We start from the raw sequence: 20,575 nt of genomic DNA on the forward strand, positions 1-20,575 counted from the left end.
CTTGTGGTGCCACCAGCCCAGGACAAGGGTTAGAGGTGCTGGTAGGACCACAGTGCTGAGATGGGCATTTTTGAGCAGTGGGCCTGGGGGGCTGCAGAATCTGCAGCCTCTGTGGGGGAGGCTCAGTTACAAATAGGTGTCATAATTTAGATTAATACCCCCTGGGGTCAGGACACCCATGGAACTCTGCCATGGAGCTGAGGATACTGAGGGGTACTGGGGAGAACAGGAGGGAATAATCTCTTCTGTGCCTACTGATTGGTTTTAATTTTATTTTTTTTTAATTTTTCTTAGCTCAGTCTCATTTCTGGATCTCTCCTGTTCTCTGACTGCTGTGTTCACTGCCTTTCTGCTTGTGCTCCGGCAGCTGCAGCAGACGCTGGGCATCTGTGATAAGTTATTCAGCATCAGTCTCTGTGCTGGTCCTCAGATTTCAATTTCCACGTTTCCCTTCAGGCTGTTTCCAACTAATTTCTCCATTTGCATAATACCTCCCTTAGGGATGTGCTTGCTCGGCCCCTTTTCCCCTCTTTACAAGTTCATCAGAGATTCAGGCTATTAGTGGAAAACACTTTAATTCTGTTGGCCCTCCAGCCCAGTCCTTTCCCCTGTGCCTCCAATTAAAGAAGGGGCAGGAACGAGACATGGAAAGAGTTAGGAATGCTCCTGCAGGGACGAGGAGCTGGACTCAGAGGTATGCGGGGGGATCTTCCTTGAACACATTTTATTTGAAGCTTTTCCTCCAGGCAGAGCAGCCTGAACAGCAATACTCCAGCCTCTCTCTACCCAGTTCTTGTTCCCCCTCATGGCCAACAGCCCATCCCCATTGCAGCATAGGCTGCTGGCTGTGATGCACGCTGCAGCACGGCTCCCCCCACGCTCCCCAGCCACCAGCTGGATGCTCATCTCCATGGGGAGCCACAGAACACCTCCAGCTCTTGGCCATCTGAGCGCTCCCACAGCAGCCTGCAGAGCTCACCTCTTCCCTCTGCAGCCCTGCGTTAGCGCAAAGTGTTATTTTGCCTGCTCTTTTATTAGCTCTTCCACATTATAAAACATAATGGGAACTTTCAGAACTGCTTCTGAACAGGTCTCTGATGTGCTTCTCTCCTTTATGGCTCGAGTACAACAGGAATTGCAGATATTAACATGCTTCTTTAGGATGAAATGTACATGTGAGGAGCACACTGTGCCACTTGCAGAGGCAGCAGCAGAGGGGTGAGAGGGCACCAGGGAAGGGGTGAGGAAAGGCCTTTGAACCAAGTGCTTTGGGGCAGTCACTGCCTTAGTGTCCATTCCTGAAGCACTTGGTGTGTCACTGACAACATACAAATTGGCAGAAGTCAGTTGTAGGTATGGATGTACAGTACTTCCTAGTCAGCAGAGGCCTTCGGACAGATGGAGATGCCCCTCACCAAGATTTGGGAAGGTTGGGGTCTCCCCATTTCCTTTGCTCCCCCCAGGCCTCCTCCTCTCTGGATCCTTGCTTCCAGCACCCACCTGAGCTCTGCATGCCGTGCCAGTCTTGTGCTCCCCACTCCTGGTGTGCAAACCCCCAACTCAGTGTTGAGAGTCAAGATCTTCCCCCCATACCCTGCAGTCATGTTTTGGGCAGCAGTTCCCACTGCAGATATCTCCAGATCACCATGGGATGCCAGCCCTTCTGGAGCTCTGAACTATTGGCACAATCATTGTGAACACTGGAAAACCTGGTGGGTTGAGAAGGCTAGCTACTGTACGTCCATCTGGAAAGGATTCAGAAAGCACCCCAGAGCATGCCTTTTGGTCATGTTCATGCTGCTGCACCCTCTTCCTTTGCTGCAGCTGAAGGGCCAGGTGCCACTCATGGCACTGACAGGAGATTGTTGTCCCCATCATAGGAGTCCTGAATCCACACCAGGGCCTCAGATGCCCAAAAGATAGAGCAGTCGTTCCTCTTTGCCCGTCCCTTTCATGGGCAAAGCCTGGGCATCAGTGGTGGCTGTCCCCACTGCAGGGCTGGGAGATGAAGTGGTGGGCCTGGAGCAGAATGGTGGCAGCAGCCAGCAGCAGCTTTTACACATCTTCCAATTTGGTCCCCTGGTCCCAGCGTTCCGGTCACTACTCAGTTCCCTGCTGTTAGATGGTGTCACCCCACAGTATCAGGGAGGAAACAGAATAGTTGAAGCTGGAAAAGGACTTCCAGGGGGCATCTGGTCCAAGCCCTGCTCAAGCAGGACCTCCTAGGAGCTGCTTGCCCACAGCAAGGTGGCTTTTGAGTATCTCCAAGGATCTATGTGTGTCTGAAAACGGAAAGAGCTGGCACAGGGTATCGAAGGTTGGGTCCTGCTATGCTAGAAGCCCTTGCAAGCACTGGCACCCTGTGCTTCACAGGAAGGCTTGATCCCAGGAGGACTGGTGGCTGGGGACCGTGCTGGTGTGCAGGCAGCAGTTACACGTGGCCTCCCTTGGAGAGATATGCGATGAGTGCCACCACCACCCCGACGTACACACCTGTACCGATGGTTATAGAGAGCGCGGCAAGGAAGAGAGCTCGGCGGGAAGCTGAGCTGGCCAGGTGGAAATCTCCTTTGGAGACAGCCTTGCTGGTCTGGAAGGAGAAGAAGCACACACCACTGTACCTTCTCACCTGTGTGCAACACAGGTTCAGGCAGCCACAAGCAGAGGGATGGATGTGCACGAGCTGGAGCATGCCTCATTCAACTGCTGAAGCTAAAAGTGGGATCTACAGGCACCCAAGTGCCTCCCTCACCGAAAACATGGCAAATCAGAGGTCCATACTCTTCTATTCAAAGCAAGGAGTCTGAGATAAGTGGCCTCTCTGTTGTCCCCTCTGCAGATGTCCCTCTCTGTATGAACCTGAGAAGAGCCCTAGGCTAGCGCTGTGTTTTTTGATACCTAAATTTATCGTGGAGTGCATTCTAATGTGGTTATGTCACTGTGCTTTGCGAACAGATTTTGGTGCCTTGAGTGGGCTAAGTGGGAAGTCTGCTGATGCTCTGCATTTTTGCTGATCACTCTGTATTTAAAAAGATCTCAGGAAGAATACTGTGACTATATAGGAGCTGTGGCTTATGTGCTTTCTAAGTGTACAGCTGAATCAGCTGGCTACCTTATCCCAGGAGTGCTAGGAGAGCAACAAACTGAGGGAGCAATAGGCCATTTAGAATCATAGAATCATTAAAGTTGGAAAAGACCACTAAGATCATCCAGTCCAACCAGCAGCTCATCCTCACCATGTCCACTAACCACGTCCCTCAGTGCCACATCGACACGTTTCTTGAACACCTTATGTTTAATGACATTTAAAAGATTTTGTCTGATTTTGAATCTGAAGATTTTGAATCTTCAGCTGAAACCTATTGACAAAGAAGGGCCAGTGAAGCCAGTGATGGAGGTAACATGGCTGCTAGCTCACTGGCTGGCAACTTTCAGCTGCCCTGTGAGCTCAGGGTGTACTCAGAGCTGCTGTCAGTATTGCTCATGGATGGTGCTCTAGTTGACCTGTTAAAATCAGGGCAGCCACTGTGCACAGATATGGCCAAAAAGATACTCTGCCCCACAGAGTGAGTCCGAGTGGTAACTATAGCAGAACTAAGTTTGAATTGTATGAAGCACATTATCACATGGAGAATGCAGCATGCCATGCTTTATCATGTGCAGAAACATGAAATCAGCCACTTTGCAGGTCCCAGTCCTCTCACTGGCTCTGTTCCAGATGCTACTGTTACACACTTATGAAGCTTTCCAGCTTCACACAGCCTGGTGCAAGCAACCAGAATTTAATGATTGAGGAGCAGAAAGAAAGGTATGGTGATATGGGGACCAGAGTCTCCAGCATGTCTGGTCTGTAGGGCATGAGCAGCAGATGGGATCACAGAGCAGGGTCTCATTACTGCTGGAGAATGGGAAAGCAGATGGAAAATGCCATGTTCCTTTGCTTTGGAGGGCAAGACCCAGGAGCAACAAGAGCCCCAGTTCCCTAAATAACAGCTGAATGCCCAGGAGAGCAGTTCAGCTGCCAGCAGCTGAAGGACTTGCATTCCCACAGCAGCTATGCAGACATCCAGGAGCAAGCAGCACTCTTTGCCTTGGCCCTCAGGGGTCGGGGCACAGAGATGGGCAAAAGGATGACCTATGTCCTGCAGGACCCTTTGCTGCAGGGCTGAGCACATGCAAGAGAGCAAAGGAGCCCATGGCCGGGGATCTCTTACCCCTTGGGAGAAGTAGAACGCAGCAATCCCCAGGGGCCAGAAGCAGCACAGCATGGAGAACAGTGCCAGGCCCAGGTGGTCTCGGGGGGGGAGCATCAGGAATTGGTCCTCGCTTTCGCTGTCACTAGAGGAGTCGCTCTGCAAAGACAAACAAAGTCAGGGCCTGCAGGGAGCTGCACCCGCACCTCCGTGAGCTGCCCTGCAGCCCAGCAGGAGCAGCCACTGCTCCCAGTGACCCCACATGCCCCGCAGCCCTGTCCTTCCTCCCAGCCCCTGCTCAATCCTGCTCCAGGTCCTCACACACCTCCCAGCTTCACATTCAAGGCATGAGTTTCAGAAATCTTCTGGCAGCTCAGCTGGGTTTGGTGAGGAAAGTCGTGGCTCAGCACATTCAGGAGCTTCGGCTCCCTGCCAGAACATTGCTGAGCTCACCGGCTGGGGTCTAGGATTTCCCTGTGAGATATTCTTACACTGAGATATCTGGAGCTTTGGCGGAGCTGGCCGTTTGTCAGCTTAAACAAACTTAAACAAAGTGCTTTAACCCCATTAGGGACTGGTAGATCGATATCCTGCTAAACTAATTTAGAGATTGAAGGAAAGCGGTTGAATTGGAGCCTCCATCACACAGGCAGTGTGTCCTGTCCTCTTAGCAATCCCATTTCTCACGTCACTGCCATCAACTTGCCTCTGTTTGGCCACGGCCTGCCCAGCTGAGCTGTTTGGCAGCGATGTGTGCTGAGGGAAGCCACGGAGAGGTGGGGAGAGCCAGGAAAGTCACGCCACAGGCCCTCAGGGCAGCAGCAGACCTGTGCCAGCAGATGGGCACTGGCTCCAGCATGCTCTGGGGACCTGCCAGGTCCTGGGTAACGTGCAGAATGAGGCTGCTTTGCCAGCTTTATCTTTCCCTGCAAGATCCATCCTGCTTTGATATATTAAGCTTCCTTGCACTGACATCATGCATGTGAATGTCGCTGTTATGCAACAGGAGCGCTATTTCCCGTTACATCCAGCAAGACGGTGGCCACAGATTGCCCTTGTCAAAGGGCTCCTGTCATCATAAGCATGCTGCAGAGACGGCCCCAGCTTCCAGGCTGCCAGCAGAAAAGCTGGTGACCTTCTGAGATCCATGCTTAGGGGAAAGAGTGGGAATTTTAAGCAGAAAGAAGAAATTCTGGGTGCACAGAGACTGAGGAGACAGGAGAGAGTGGGGTCTGGGAGGGCAGCCAAGCACTTGGCCCAGTCACCACAGGAGGTATGTTATGCCAACCCTCTGCACAAAGCTCACCTCGTACTCCTGGAGCTCCTCCTCCTCCACTTCATAGGACACTGTTTGGATTCGGATGTCACTCTCTACCAGGCAGGACCCCTGTGCATCATGCCCATCAGGACTGTCAGACAGAACCTCTTTACCTTCTGTAAAAGTGGTCTCACAGCTCTCTGTCTTGCTGTCCTTTGCCTTGAGAGCAGTCTCATCTTTCACAAGGATGAAATTGGGGCCATACAAGGCTTCCACAGCCAGCTGCAGGGAGCTGGCATCCAGCAGCTGGTGAGTCCTGGCTCCGCCAGTGTTTTGGAAGATGTAGGAGTACAGTTTCCCTTGGTAGTGGTGGCCGGGGTAGTCTTGGCTGTGGTGCTGGTGGTAAGAATAGCTGCTGTGGAGGTGCCCGTTAGCCTTGGCCAACAGCGGGTCCTGGAGCTCACGCACACTCTCCATGCTGCTGGCAGGGTAGGAGCAATCCTGTGGAAGCAGAGAGCAGATGAGGCTGTAACCTCCACACGGCAAGGCAGTGGGAAAGCTATTGCCCATGCAGAGCCAATGTCAAGATGAGCAAGGCAAGAGGGAACAGGATTTGGCAGTGTTAAGGAAAAGAAGAGCCCTCCCCCACTTCCCACAGCCTGAATGCTCTCCTACCAAAATGAACATCTCCTCGTCCCTCCCCAGCTGGTAGGAAGATAAGGATCCAGCCGTGCAGCGAAGCGATCTGGTTCAGGCTGGATTAAGATTGCCGTGTCCATAACACATCTCGGTATGGCCGTGTGCAGCCTGATGGGAGCAGTCCCTCTGCATCTTTAGAGCTGGCTCATAATCTGTACTGCTACAAAGTATGATCAGATAGTGGTTTCATGGACATGGGACAGTCTCTAGGGGCTCTTTTGTGGCTGGGCTAAAGCGGGGCTCTGGGGAGGCAACAGTTTGAGGAAAGCCAGGAACCCTCAGCTACCGGTGCCAACACTGGTTTCTTCCTCAGGAAAATTCCAATCCTTACTCCCTTCCTCCATTTCAGAGTGCTGAAACACTCTGCTGCCTTTTTTTTTTTTTTTTTAACATGAAATTTTCTGAGATGAAACATTTCAACCCTCTTTCTTCAAAGGAGCGCTTACTGTTTTGGCTTTCCAACCCACCTCAGCACATAGAAAATGTGCAGCGAAATATCAGATTCCCCCAGGAGAGAGGAATGATCGCTTTGCGCTGCTCAGTATCCGTGTGCCCTCTTTTCCAGCCCTCTCCGCATGCTCCCAGCTGCTGGAGCTTGCCACCCTCCTGCCTTGCAGCCCCAAATGTCACTCTGCTCCCCAGAGACCTCCGCAGCTGCTTCCTGTGCTGGATGCTGCAAAGCGGAGCACACTGCTACCTGCCACAGGGCTCCCTGCGGTGCCCTATCGATGGCAGGCACATTGCTTTGGCTTCAAATCAATCCTCAGAAAGAAAATATAAATGAAGAAGTTGGAATTGAGGACTCCAGGGAGCAAAAAGCCCAACTGCTTCCCACAAGGCCCCGTTCACTCGGCCAAATTCTGCCGTACTGCACAGTTTTTAGTGCCACAGCCCGTTGTAAATGTCCCTGTTGATGGGCTTTGTGTTGGCAGCAGTTGGCACATTTTAGAAAGCTGTTTAGGAAAATGAAGCCATTCAAAAGCACTCCCACATCGCTAAAACACTGCATGAGTGCTCTCTACACCTCCCTCCCCAAAATCATTGTCTGCTTTCTTTACCCTCCCACCTTGCCAATAAGGTACTCAATGGCTCACGCAGCAGATGGCCAGGAAGTATTTCCACAATATTTAAGGCTGATGCACGTTGGCATCACAGATATTTTCATTTCCTGCACAGACCAAAATAATTATGCTTACCTCAATATGCAAATCAGATTTGCAACAACATCATAGAACCATAGAATGGCTTGGGTTGGAAGGGACCTTAAAGAACCAGCGCCTTGATGTGGGCAGGGTTGTCATCCACTAAATCAGAAACTAGATCAGATTGCCCAGAGCCCCATTCAACATGCCCTTGAATTCCTCCAGGGATGGAGGAATTTTTCTTTATAAAATAAACAATTAGGACTGACCAGTCTCTGTGCATCACCTGAGAGTAGCAGCCAGCCCAACTAGGAGCCCAACGCCAGCAAAGCTGCTGGTTGTGGTGAGGTATCAGCATCTCCAGGAATATTTCTGGCTGCACTACCAGATGTGCTGGGAGGGAGCCGGCAAGGGGATACTGCAGGTGTGGAGGCTTCTGCTTATCACAGGCGAGGCCATCAGCACTGATTTTGAGGAGGGGGAGATGACTGCTTAGAGAACTCATGCACAGTGTGAGTGAGGGACAGAAAGAAGGGAAAGGGGCTCTGAGGAATTAAGAACCCAATAGCCAGCCTGGGAGGAGCAGGGAGTGTTCACGATGGGAGCTCTGAAAAACAAGCAGAGATTGAACACAGTGAAGCCACCAGTAACTCACAGCAGAACTTCAGCAAAAAATAAAAGCCAGGAGAAATGACGGGGCAGAGCAGGAAGAGCACCCCTACACAGCTGGGCTACTGCTGGGCACCTAGGGCATCTCAGGGGGTGGGGTTGGATGATGAGACATGGGCTGGCTGACTTGAATCACATCTAAGAGCACCCCAGGATTGTAGAGAGTGACCTGCACTAAACTCCTTTCCTTGTTGTCTTTCACTCTGAGGGGTATATGATGATTCAGAGCCTAGTGGAGATCAGGGCTATAAAAACACTGCAGGTAATATTCAGGTAGAAATTGCAGAAAGAGGGAGGCAAGCGCCAGCTACATGTGTGCAGGAATAGACAGAGCTTTCCCAAACCCTATGTGATTTATTGGGATCGTACACTGGGTCTGGGAATGAAGCAGGCTGATGAAAGCAAAGACATAAAAGCCCAACTTGGGAAGAGCAGACACTCTCCGTCCTCATTACAAGCATGACAGTGTAGCATGGAGAGCAATTAGCCCTGTGATGCTGGCAGCAGGCAGCAGCAGCGAGATACTCTCAGGCACAAGGTGCCCCAATATAGGTGCACACATGGCATAGGGGCATAACACTCTGGAGAACACAGAGCCCCGTGCCTCAGCCCTGCATGCTCCCTGCAGTCAGGCTCAGCACTGTGGCCAAGACAATGAGTGCTGCCCCTGCAAGCTGCCTCTTCACCCTGAGCACCACAAACATGTTTCCCAGAGAAGCTGTGGGAGCCCCATCTCTGGGGGCACTTGAGGCCAGCCTGTATGGGGCTCTGGGCAGCCTGACCTGGTGGGGGGCAGCCCATCTCTTGGGACTGAGGGGACTTTGAAGTCCTTTCAACCCAAGCCTTTCTGTGATTCTGTGATTCTATAAACCATTGGGCCGGGCTCTCCCTGGCTCTCCTGGTTTCCTTGCAGAGCAGGAAAATTGCTTTGAGTACTGCGATCTTTTCCAACCAGGTATAGAAGGAACCAAAATAAGGCACGACAATGAAAACATACCAAATTCGGCTCCGTGCGTCACGCAGACCACCTCCACACCCCATCCCTCTGGCTGCCCCAGGTTGGCGGTGCAGCACTCTCTGAGACCCTCGGCACAGATGCTGCCTGCGATTAGTCCAGTTAATGATGAATTAAGTGGTTGTTCCAGGAATCAATCATCAGCTAATTGCCTCGTCAAGCAAACACTCTGCCCTACTCCTTGGGCTCATTAGAAGGCCGTGATTGCGCTGTGTCCTCGCATTCCCGAGCGAGAAAGGCAGCCTAGCCTGCGCTGGGGTACCGGGCAGGTCAGAGCGTTCAGGAAAAATAGGAAAAAACAGCAAATCAGTCCCTGGGGTGGCTCAGCGGCAGCCGCTCCCCCCGGCCGCCGTGGGGAGAGGTGGCCGCTAGGTGTCCCAGGCGCTCCATGCAGCGCGGGGGCTGCGGGGTCCCCAGGTGTCCCCGTGCGCAGGGACCGAGTTGGGGAGGGGCAGCGGGATGGAGGAGGGCGGCGGCGATGTTACGCCTGGCTGTGTGGGTGGCGAGGTATAAAATTAGCACGTTTGGGCCCTCTCGGTGTCCCTTTTTTAGCTGGAGAGATGCAAACGAATAAACAAAGCTGCGAACGGGAGATCCTGCAAGATGGCTGGGGAGATGGGATGCAGGGGATGCCCCGCTATTGGAGGCAATTGGGTGCCATGGGTGCCGGGGATGGGGCCAGGACGAGGCTAGGAGAGCTCTCAAGGTGCCGACAGCTGCGTTGGGACCTTCATCTCAGCTCCCAGGACTGGAACGCTTGCCCTCAGCCAATCTTTGCCCCCAGCAGCAAGCCCTAGCGAGCCAGTGGGAGAGAGTTGTGCCGATTGGAAGTGATGCTCTGGTGCTCTCACCAGAGGCTTCTGCACGTTGCAAAATGTTGGTTTGTGGACCAAGAGGAGTCGCTAGGGGCTAGTGCAAGTCAGCACAATGACTCCAGTGCGGGGAGGCTGTTGCTCAGCATCGCAGCTCTTGGAAGAAGCAGCCCAGGAGAGAAGTCTGCCCAGCATCAGAGGAAAGTGGCTTCTCACGTTTTCTGCCCCAGAGGAACATCAGCTCGGACCAAGTTCAGGCTTCAAACTCCCCTTGCTCAGCTCAGGATCATACTAAGGACATACTGTGGCTGCTGTCCTCTGGAGGGACACATATCGGCACCCTTCCCTCAGTGCTAATGCCTGCTTAGAAACGTCCATGAGAGCAGAGTTGCTCAGAACTAGAACTGTGAGCCTGGTGCTCTGGCCCAGACAAGCTCCCTGCCCAGATACCTGCAAGCACTGTGAGCTCCTGCCACAGGGCATCTCACGGAGTTCCCAGAGGACGTGCTTATTGCCAAGATGTTCTCACTGCTGCAGGAAGGCGAGCAGAAGCTCACGCATGTGGGTTGTAATTTTACTCATGGCTGGTTTCTCTGTGCTAGTGGTTCCAGTCTTCAGTTTCACATAGATTTTCTCCATTGCTGTTTATTCCTAGCACTGAACAGAACACGACTGCCACCCAACATGGCTCTAACTATTCTTCCAGCTTTCCCATTTCACCCATATCCTCTGCTCCAGACCCATCATCTCCACCTCAAGGCTCTCCCTCTGTCTGTGAGCTCCCCAGAGCCATGGCACCCTGACCACATCCTGTCACCCAGCTCGGGGTTGACCTGGCAAAGGAGACCTCACTTTTACCCAGGCAAGAGGCCTGGGCTAGCTGAGAGCAGCACAAGGTGAGGATGAGGACACAGCACGCAGCTAGCGATTGTCACCAGTGAGGACAGGGAAACATCCACCCCTTCCAGAGGGTTTGTGATGGGATGAAGCTCTCTCCATGTCCCCCTGCTATCAAGCAAGGCTGGCAACATACATCAGTTATTAGGAACTGCTCATTTGTCTCTGTTTAAAACACATACGTACAAATGATTCATGAGCTCCATGAAGGCTGGTGCTGCTATCACCTCCCTTCCTCACTTGCCTGTTTATGTTATCCTCTATCTGCCTTCATTCAGCTCAGGGGCATTTCCTTCTCCTGGGGCATCACTCTTCCCCTCACAGCTCAGTCGTTTCACTTATTTGCCAATAATCTGCTCTGCCTTAGTTATGACTTATACTGTGGACATGGCACATGTCTCCTTCACTTTTCCAAACCCAAAGTTTCCCACCATGGCCTGTGAATAGCATACTGATGTCCAGCACACAAGCACATTGCACAGACTTCAGCTGGTACCCCAGCCAATAGGTGCTGTGCAAGCCAAATGGTGCTAATATCTGCTACTGCCAAAGAAATGGAGGCATTGGATGGGGATTTCCCCCCCGTGTTTAGGAGGCTCCCACTGGTGGCAACTACAGTTTTTCAATGTCTCTGTTAAACACTCTGCTCCAGACTCACTGGAGAACTCAGGCTGTTTTGCTGCCTTGTTCACTTCATTGACAAACAGCAGCAGTAAGGACTATTGAGAGGAAATCTATAAAGAGCTTTCCCCCCTCTCAGCACCGTGTTTTGGCTTTTCAGTCAAAAACACCAATCCTTTGCCCATCACTAACTCTACAGACAGAGAGAAGCTGGCTCAAAGTCTGGCCTAAAAAGACCCTCTCGGAGCAGTGGGCAGAGGAGTGCCAGGAGTGGTGCTCACAGGCCTGGCTGCAGGGCCCCAGGGCAGGGAGGGGATCTGCACCAGGCAAAGGCAGGGATACGCTGTGCAAATCCACCGTGCTGGAGCTGCAGCAAATTACTCACTCTTTAATAACGGTGTTTATTACCTGCCTCTGATGGTGGTTCAGGGAGCTGAAGCGAAGCCTATTCAGCTCCCCAAAGCTTTCCATCTGCCAGCCATTTTCATGACAACAGAAACTTTTGCTGGAGAAACACAGTCACTGCCTTTTTGATTGGGCAATTCCTTCACCTGACAGCCCAGAGTAACCAGCCTCATCCCTGGGAGGCTGGGGCTGTGTGCCCCGTGCCTGCAGGCAGCCTCAGACCCCGCTCTCCCAGCTGCACCGTTGTTTGCCCAGTGCTGCCTTCCACTCGGAGTCTTTCTGTGGAAAACGGTTCTCCCGAGGTGGTGCAAAGGAAAATTTCCTTCTCGGAGGCGAAACAAGCAACCCAGTACAGCGTGTCGGTGGAGAGCAGTGGGTTCTGTGCAACCTGCAGCAGCTTTGGAGAACGTATCACCAACATAGCGATGGTCAGCTCCTGAGAGCAGTTCTCTTCCAAACTCCGAGCTGCAGAGGCGAGCCCGGGAGGGCTGCTCCGGGGACACACGCGGAGGCTCAGCCCGTGCGGGTCGTGTTCCGCGCAGTTCCGCACTGCCTCGGCCCTTCCGCGTCGAGCTCGCTGCCGCCGCCCTGCACGCTCCCGGGCGGCCCGGGCAGCTCGGACAGCCCAGCAGAAGGGAAGCCCCAAACTTCGGAGACCCGCCGGCTGCCTCCCATTCACGCGGCAGCTCCAGGTTCCTCTGCAGCCCCTCGGCCGTAGTTAGCCTCAGAAACTTTTACCGAAACCCTTCCCTTTCGTCCACCGGCACCTACGAACGGTAATATCCCCCCGGGCGCCGCCACCCTCTCTCTCCGACTCGCAGCCCTAACAGCCCGCGACACATTTTCCCAGCCCGAGGCGTTCCCCAAAGCAAACCGCATCCCCCCCCCCAACCCCGAGCAGCCTCCCTTACCTCGGCTCAGCCGCCAAGTTGAAGCGGCGGCGGAACGGCGGCGGGCATGACTGCGGCGGGGCTGCCCGGGGCCCGGCGGGGCTGCGAGGGCTGCGGGGAGCGGCGCGGCGGAGCCCCGGGCGGCGGCGGGCGGTGCGGCAGCGCGGCGGGCGCGGTGCGGTGCGGGCGGTGCGGCAGCGGAGCCCCCGGCTGCGGCGGCACCGTGCTCCGCCGTTCTCGGCCGTGCCGTTCCTGGCTCCCGGCGGCCGCTACCGAGATCTGCGCGTCGCCAGCGCTCCTTTTCTGAGCGTGGCTTCTCCTCCCGCTGGGTTAGAGAGAGAGAGGAGGAAAGTCACTGCCTTCTCTGCTCCCTGCCTTTGGCACCGCACAGCCCCTGCCGCTCCCCTGATCGGCCGGAGGGAGCCCCCTGCAAGAGCTTAAAGGGAGAAGGGAATGGGATTTGTCGCTCTGCCTCAGCCAAGTACTATCCTGCCTTCCTCCTCAGGGACCCCGGGCAGCGGCAGGATTGGCCTCACACTCGCTGGGCAGCGCTCTGGTTGAGCGGAGTGAATCCAGATTCACACCAGTACGACACGAGATGGCACCGACCCCGCGAGTCTTCCTCTCCCCTCCTCTGTCCAGGCGATGCTCCAGCAGCTCCTCAAGCTCTGCGCTCCCCACCTGCTCCTGAACTCCCCAGAGCTCAGCTCCTCCCCCGGCTCAGCAGGAGCGCACGAGGCTGAAGAGTGGCTATCCAGGGCTTGGGACTGGGGCACCTCATCGACTCAGGCTCCCAGTGGGGTATGCATCTGTCTAGGAGCCACACGGCACTGTATCACACAGGTTGGGAGCAGGACCAGGCTCTGGGCTTTGTGTCCTCACATCGAAGACTAGCGACAAGTGTTGCAGCTGACTGGCAGCTCCCTGGGGGCAGAGCGCGTGTCCCAGGCAGCGTTGGGGAAGATTTGAGCCCAGACACCCAGCCACAGGCAGGTGGTCCCAGCCAGGGGAGAAGGATGGCAGCTGGAGCACAGAGTGCCTGCTGTTAATTTAGCAGACCCCAGAGAAAAGTGTCCCAGTTGTCCAGACCCAGCTGGCATAGCTTGGGGAGTGGTGTGTTGCACACAGCCTTCAGACCTTGAGAGGGAAACAGTGTTCATGTTTCTAGAGAGTGTGACACATGAAAAGGGGCTTGAGATTCCACAAAGGATGTTAAGGGGAAAGCAGTCCTACAGCATCTCTGTAGGCAAAGGTCTGCCAGGGCAGGTGGTAGCATGGGACTCAGTGCCTGTGGGCAAGATTTGGTGGCAGTGGCTTTCTCCAGGAGCTGCTGGTGCCAGTGGGCATGCACACAGCTGCAGGCAGCCCCATCATCTGCCTCCACTGTCAGCCCCTGCACAGTCACGTTCAGCCAGCATCTGCTAATTAGAGAGGGCCAGGAAGGAAGAACCTCATCATGCATGGCCAGCCCTTCGGCAAGGCCTGAGGGGCTCTGATGCTGCTAGGAAAAGGGTCTGCATGCTGCAGGGTAGCTGGAATGATAAACTCGGGAGTGGAAGAAGCACCTCAATCCTTGGCTTGCCAAGGCCCAGGGAACTGCCGAGGAGCCTAGATGCCCAGCAGGAGGGTAGGGACATAGCTGATGGCTGCCAGTGCTGCCTCTGCTGGCGTGTGGCATCTCTGCCCCCACAAGAGGCTTCAGCAGTGCCATCCTTCACACAGGCCGTGTGCAATCACTGGCTTAAAATGCAGCGCTGCAGTTCCTCGGCTGGGTGGGGGATTAGCCCTTGCCAACTTTGCGGGCGGTACTTAGCAGCAGAGCTGCTTCTCCTGGCTGCGTGGCGATAAGGCGACATTAGCATCACAAATCTAAGCCCCGCTGACCTCGGGCAGCTCCAAAAGAAACATAGGCATTCACAGCTATGGGATGTACATGCTTGTGCTAAGGGAGGCGTGGTATAAAACAGCTTGGGGGTCAGCCCCCCAGCCTGTGTCACAGCGGGGCAGTGTCCCTGGGACGTGACAGGAGCGCCATCCTGCCTGTAAAGGCTACATGACCAACAGTCATCAATGAGCCACCCCAGGGCAGTGAGGGCAAACTGCCTGCCAGCCACTTCCCCACCCAGAGAGCCAACAGGGCCAGGGTTTGAGGCAGATGCAGCAACAGCACCCAGAGCCCTTGCCCTGCTGAGCATTGCCTTGTATTTTTGCTTCCACTGGGGAGAAGGAAAGAAAAATGGATGTACGAGTGGCTCCGTGCTCTCAGCTGCAGGTGGCAAGGGAGTCTTCTGGTGAGAACGGATCCAGCAGAAGGAAATGAGATGTCATTACATTAAATATTAGCTGATGTGCTCTCACATTGGGCTTGTTATACCAGCTAAGTGATGCTTCTTTTCAAAAAATAATTAGAAAAAAATGTTGCCGTAGACATAGAATACATGAGTAAAAGGCTGTGGTAGCGTTCCAGAGATGCCGTGCACAGGAAGGTGGGCCTTTGTTTTTGATTACGTTCTATCAAACATTAAAAACTCACTGCCAACGTGTCCTGAGCTTCACAGGTTTCATCTCGCTACAGACATAACAACAGATAAATATGCCACGACAAATTTGGTAACAGTACTTTATTGACGGCCAAAAACCAGATCACTGCATGCTGCAAGCCTGAGCTCCTGCCAGCAGCCACAAGAGGAGCACCGAGATGAAAGATTCACCGTCAGGAATGGACCGAATCTACTAAAACCTGAAATAATTGGAAGGTCTCCATGAAGGTGAGGGCGCATCCTCAGAAAGAAGCGAAAGCAAGCAAGAGGAGATGAAAGGCAAACACAGCGCTCAAGAGGGGCAGCGGGGCCGCAGTGGGGACGGGAGGTGTCCGTGAGAGCCGAGCGCTGTGATCTTACGGCCGCACTGCAGAGATGGGGGAACGTGGCAGAGATTAGCTGATATTTGTGGCTGTTAAAAATGATCGGCTTAGTGAAAGCTGGAATCGAGAGAGGAGCTTTGGAGGGATCAGCCAAACCTAATTAATTGGGCAGCGTGGTGGGAGAGGAAATTAAGTGTGGACAAGTAGAAGGAGAAGCATATTGGAAGAAACGACTTCATCTCTTCATAATTGCTCGTGGTTTCTAAATTAACTGGAAGCATTAAGGGAAGAAAGATGTGGGTGGGTCTGTGGACAATAGAGTGAAAACCATCTGGTTAATGTACAGTGGTGAGGGGAAAAAAAACCACATATGTTGTCAGTTTGCTTTCATAAAGGGATACAGAAAATAATAAAAATATTACTGTATGTGTTGGTAGTGACTCAGCTGTTATGGACGAGTCCAGGTTTTCAATTAGAAGACAAATTCTGATCGTTTATGATGAAAAATACAGAAAAGCATTTTTAAAAAGCCTTCTGTAGTGGTGAAGCTCTGGGCCCTGGGGTGCAGAATGAAGTCTGTGGTGTACCCAAGCATCTCAGAGGGCTCAGGAAGGAAGATATAAGCTACAGGTCCCCCCCAGAAATGTAACAGCCAGCACAAAGGTGTGTCATGCCTCTAATGCTATTAGCACCTGATCGCTCGGTTACCTCAGTTAAAGCCCAGGAAAAGCTTGTGTCTGCGATCTGTTTGAACACCTTCCTCCTGGGATTAGTGTCATTCTCCTCCTTCTTGCTAAGCAGAAATGACAGCTGCTGCCAAAAGCACTTGAATGCATCGGAGCCTGAGGGGACGTCCCTTTGTCCCCAGCCCCCATGGTGTCTCTGGGACAGGCCTCAGCTCCAGTGCTGCTGCAGGGCCTGTGGCAGAAGATGGATGGAGCAGGGAGGCTGCCTTCAGAAAGCCATTCAGAGCACCTGAATCCTGCGGTAATTATGCTCTTGATTTGCATATCATGAATAGCCATTCAGCAGTACCTTCCTTTCCCTCAGCTCAGCTAGGAAGTCCTGCTAGATGCCTGAAGCACGTGACAGTGATGGCAATTCCCATTCTCAAGGATGGTTGCTTGGATCTCTTCCCATATGGGACATGGAGGTCCTTAAGGGAAAGGGTAGGTCCTTATTGAGGAGCTGGTCCTTTGAAGAATTGGATGATCCTTATGGATCCCTTCCAGCTTGGGGCATTTGATGATTCTTATGAGGGCAAGAGACTTCTGTGAATCCCAAACATCCCCTTAGGAGCTGTCCTGAATTGGAGCCACCCAGGGGGAGGCTGAAGAGTGAAGAACAGCACCGTCAGTGCTGGGACATGGTTTGAAGCCACAAGGAGGAGGCAGGGGGCTGTGGGTATGGGTTTGTGCAGGGGATGTGTGCAGGAGGACATCTGGAGGACAAGAGCATAGAGAGGGGAACCCTGCATGCAGGCCTGCTGCTCTGCATCGCTTTGGCAAAGCAAAGCAGCTCTAAACCCAGAATAACGAACGGACCATATGCTCCAGTGCTTTCACTGGCAGACAGAGCCTTATGGTGAATCAGGACATAAAAGGTAATATCCTCTTGAAAAAAAGGAAGCTGGGAGTGTCTGTCTGCTTGTTAACCATGCAGAGAGGTCGCGTGGGAAAGGACTCACTGGGGGCTTTCACTAGCTGAATGCTCACCCAACACTTCTGACCTTGCTGGTTTTAGCCAGATTGAGTTGGCCCATAAAGAGGCTGTGTCAGGTATGGGTATGTCCCAGCCACGGGACATGGGAAGGACCCACAGTGGACAGGGGTTCCTCCATCTGCAGAAGCCCCTGTGCCACAACATGAGCACAGAGTGCTGCATCTAGCCACAGCCAAATCTGAGACCACCTGTGGTTGCGGTCACCTGATGGAAAGCAGCTCCCCCGCCGACTAATTGCTGAACAAACTGTCTTTGCACTCTGACAGACGGAGCCCTGGGGAGTGCCTAGCTCAGATATTGGCAGGAGGTAAAGTCTCTGGAAATGAGGCTTTACAGCACTGTCGAAGCCTGAGATGAAAAGGAAGCAGCGGGGTTGGAAATAAGACATCCAGTGGCAGCGGTGTGAGCACCACAGGGAACATCCCATTTGTGCTGGCACAAAGTGGTGGCAGGGCCTCATCCCCAGGTGGTGTGGGCCTCATGCAGACCCCCAGCATCCTGCTGCCCTGTCCCGGGGCTCACATTCGAGGGTTGGGATCGACCCTTCTGCAGGGCAAGGTCCCCACTGCATACCCCCGTGCTCAATGACCTGCAGCTCTGGGGCTTTTCTCTTTGTCTCCTTCCCAGTGTCAAGCCCCCAGGCAAACCAGCGGTAGAAATTTTAAGAAAATTCAGCTCAGCAAGCAGCAACAGAAGGGTCTTGTCCCCCAGATACTTTAAAAATATTGAAATTCACTTGAATAAGCAAAAAAATGGCTGAACTGTCACGCATGAGGCACATGAATCATCTTCAGGGAGGAAAGCGATACTGGCAATGTCTGGGCTTGAAGTAACAGTAGTTAACATTATAATGACTCATAGCACATATGCGTCACATCGTTTTTCATTAGGAGCAGGATCCTGGTGTCCTGTGACTAACTGGGAGCTGGAACCGTGGTCCTAAAGCCTGGGGCCAGGAGCCGGCTCTCCCAAATGTTTTGGTTCAGTGCCAAAAGCATTATTGGCTGTCAGATATTAAATAATAGTAATTCTCAGATCAAACGCTTCATTCAAATGACAAAATGAGATGGGCTTTGGAGCTGCCTTCCCCAGGGAGCACCATGATTTTAACAGGGAGAAAATGGATAAATTGAGGGCAAGCACCTACAGAGAGGCCCTTCTTCTGCTCTCAGCTCATTAAAGTCAACCCCTGGCTCTGCAGCCCATCTCTGATCTTCAGACAAGGTCAACATTTCCATTTTTGTCTCTCCACAGAAGGACCTTCAATTTCTTTGCAGTAACCTCATGGACCCCTCAGCATCCTCCCAGCAAATCTGACTGGTGTAAACCCTCTCCAAAATGCTGCAGCTCCTGCAGCCCAGCCCCTTGCTGAACCTCACCTCAAAAAGCCCACGTCCCGTCAAATCTCTCAGCTCACTGGCACGTGCCCATCTAGGCCATTCGGGACAAGCAGGGGAGCTGGAGCCTCTCCAGGGGAGGGCAGTGAATGCCCACATGTGGGTGGCTCTGGTAAGTGCTAAAGCTCATAACATTAGCTTAAATCTGCTCTCTGTAACCAAATCATCCTCCAGCATAATGGCAGCGTTGGACCTAGGCAAGAGCAGAGTAGTCAAAGAGATGTGCTGAAATTAATGCATCAGTCTGGAAGATGAAAAAATGCAACATCTGGAAAATACTCATGGTGCTTTACCCGCCTCTTAGTTGGAATAGAACAAACCAGCCAAAGAGATTTTTGTCAGACTTGACAAAATATGCCACCTGTGAGCTAAAGGAAACAAGAGAAAATGCATCTCAAAGGGTAGCATTTGTACTGAGTGATGAACTACCAAAAATAAGTGCTTATAATTGAAGCTCTCTCTCCAGTCCTTGCAGCAGGACCAGCATGGTGCTCTTCTGACTGAAGACTGAGTGACCACGGAGGGCACTTATGCACCATCAGAAAACGGCCAACAGTCAACAGATGCTCACATCAGATGCTGAAATACCTTACAGAGAACAGGATAATGGGAGGACAGGGCTTTCAGACCTTTGGAGGCAAGACTGCCTGGAGCTAGAAACAAAAATACAGCAGCAGTGGGATGCAGTGGTCATGTTAATTGCCGTCCTCTCCTTTAGCCTGGGATACCCTCAGAGCTCAACCTGTGACAAGTTCAGCATCTGCAGCCATCCTGGATCCAGTCTGGCTCAGATGGGCTCTGTGAGCTCTCACAAGCAGGCAGGCAGGGGCAGGGAGGCTTAATCAAAGAAGACGTAGCCAGTGTGTTTGTTTTCTTGTGGATACTCGACTACAGCAGCCAACTGTGCATGAAGTCTGTGCAGCCACTTGTTTTTCACTTAGGTCTGTTCTCAGGGTTATAGATTTAGCTGTAGCAATAATGGGCTCAACCTCCAACTAGGGATCATTTATAAACAGGGAAATATTTCAAGTTTTCATAAAGCAGGGTTGTGATATAAATGGGAACAGCTTGCAGGAGTCCAGCCATAATCCATTGGCTCAAGATACTGTTGTCTGTGAGGTACTCTGCCTGGGCAACCCTCTCATTTCTCCTCTTTCTGGAACAGTGCCCAGTTGATGATGGTCAGGTTGTTGGTGTGTTTTACCTACAGCAAGATGGGGATGGTCCAGCCTGACCTCCCACAGCTCTCTCAGCACCCCAGGGCTCCTATAATTTTAAGAACAAACTCCTGCTCCACACATGTAAGCTTTGCTAAGTTGCCTTGATTCACAGCCAGGAATCACCCCCAGCCCTGCACACACCAAGCGTGAGGGGTCCTGCAGCAGTTCTGCCAGTCCTGCAGGCTGTGCAACAGGGTTACCAACTTATATCCCAATTCTGTCCCCAGTTGGGCAATTTGTACAGGCTTTACAATCTTATTGACTGCATCCCACAATGACCTTGCAAGAGCAGCAAACACCCACACGGCCATTAGGTTCAATTATTGTAATTCCCTCTCCACAGGGCTCCTCCACCATGCTTTACAGGTTATTCTGAAAGCAGCAGCAGGTTGCTTACTGGCTTGAGCCACATTGATCATATTATCTTCACTTCTGCCATGAAAGCAGCGGATTGACTAACTTGGCTTCATCAGTCCTTTTGTCAGTATTTTCCTGATTGCCTTAAAGTCCCTTTCTCCCTTCTTTTTATACAGTGGAAGTGCCTGCCAGACCAGCACCTGGGCTAGAGCAGGGGGTCTTCATTCAGGAGGTAAGTCAGGCCCCATTGGAGGCAAGCACAAGAGATGGAGCCTGGGTGAAGGTGCCCTCACTGCCATCACACTTGATTTGTAGGGAGAAGGACATCACAAAAATACCGCTGCCCCACCAGAAGATTTTTAGTATTCTGCTCACCATCCCATTTTTCCCTCCTGCTCTGCACCAACTTCTTTTA

The 20,575-nt window shown here is 52.7% G+C and overlaps 1 protein-coding gene across 2 annotated transcripts; it reads right to left on the reverse strand.

Annotated features, from left to right (window-relative positions):
- Positions 1 to 1,095: 1,095 nt before the first annotated feature.
- On the reverse strand, positions 1,096 to 12,742 carry SYNDIG1L (synapse differentiation inducing 1 like). 2 transcript variants are annotated; one of them, XM_090141375.1, is made up of 4 exons: positions 12,623 to 12,742; positions 5,500 to 5,952; positions 4,215 to 4,352; positions 1,096 to 2,590 (listed from the first exon to the last, which is right to left on the reverse strand). In XM_090141375.1, the coding sequence occupies exons 2-4, from the start codon at positions 5,926 to 5,928 to the stop codon at positions 2,432 to 2,434; spliced, it is 726 nt and encodes a 241-aa protein (XP_089997501.1). In that variant the 5' UTR covers positions 5,929 to 5,952; positions 12,623 to 12,742; the 3' UTR covers positions 1,096 to 2,431. The 2 variants fall into 2 exon arrangements, with proteins under 2 accessions (XP_089997501.1, XP_089997500.1); XM_090141374.1 differs by lacking the exon at positions 12,623 to 12,742 and adding an exon at positions 6,127 to 11,415.
- Positions 12,743 to 20,575: the final 7,833 nt, after the last annotated feature.

The sequence above is a fragment of the Phasianus colchicus genome, chromosome 5 (assembly GCF_987193195.1).
Source record: "Phasianus colchicus chromosome 5, bPhaCol1.hap1.1, whole genome shotgun sequence".
Taxonomy (NCBI): Eukaryota; Metazoa; Chordata; class Aves; order Galliformes; family Phasianidae; genus Phasianus; species Phasianus colchicus.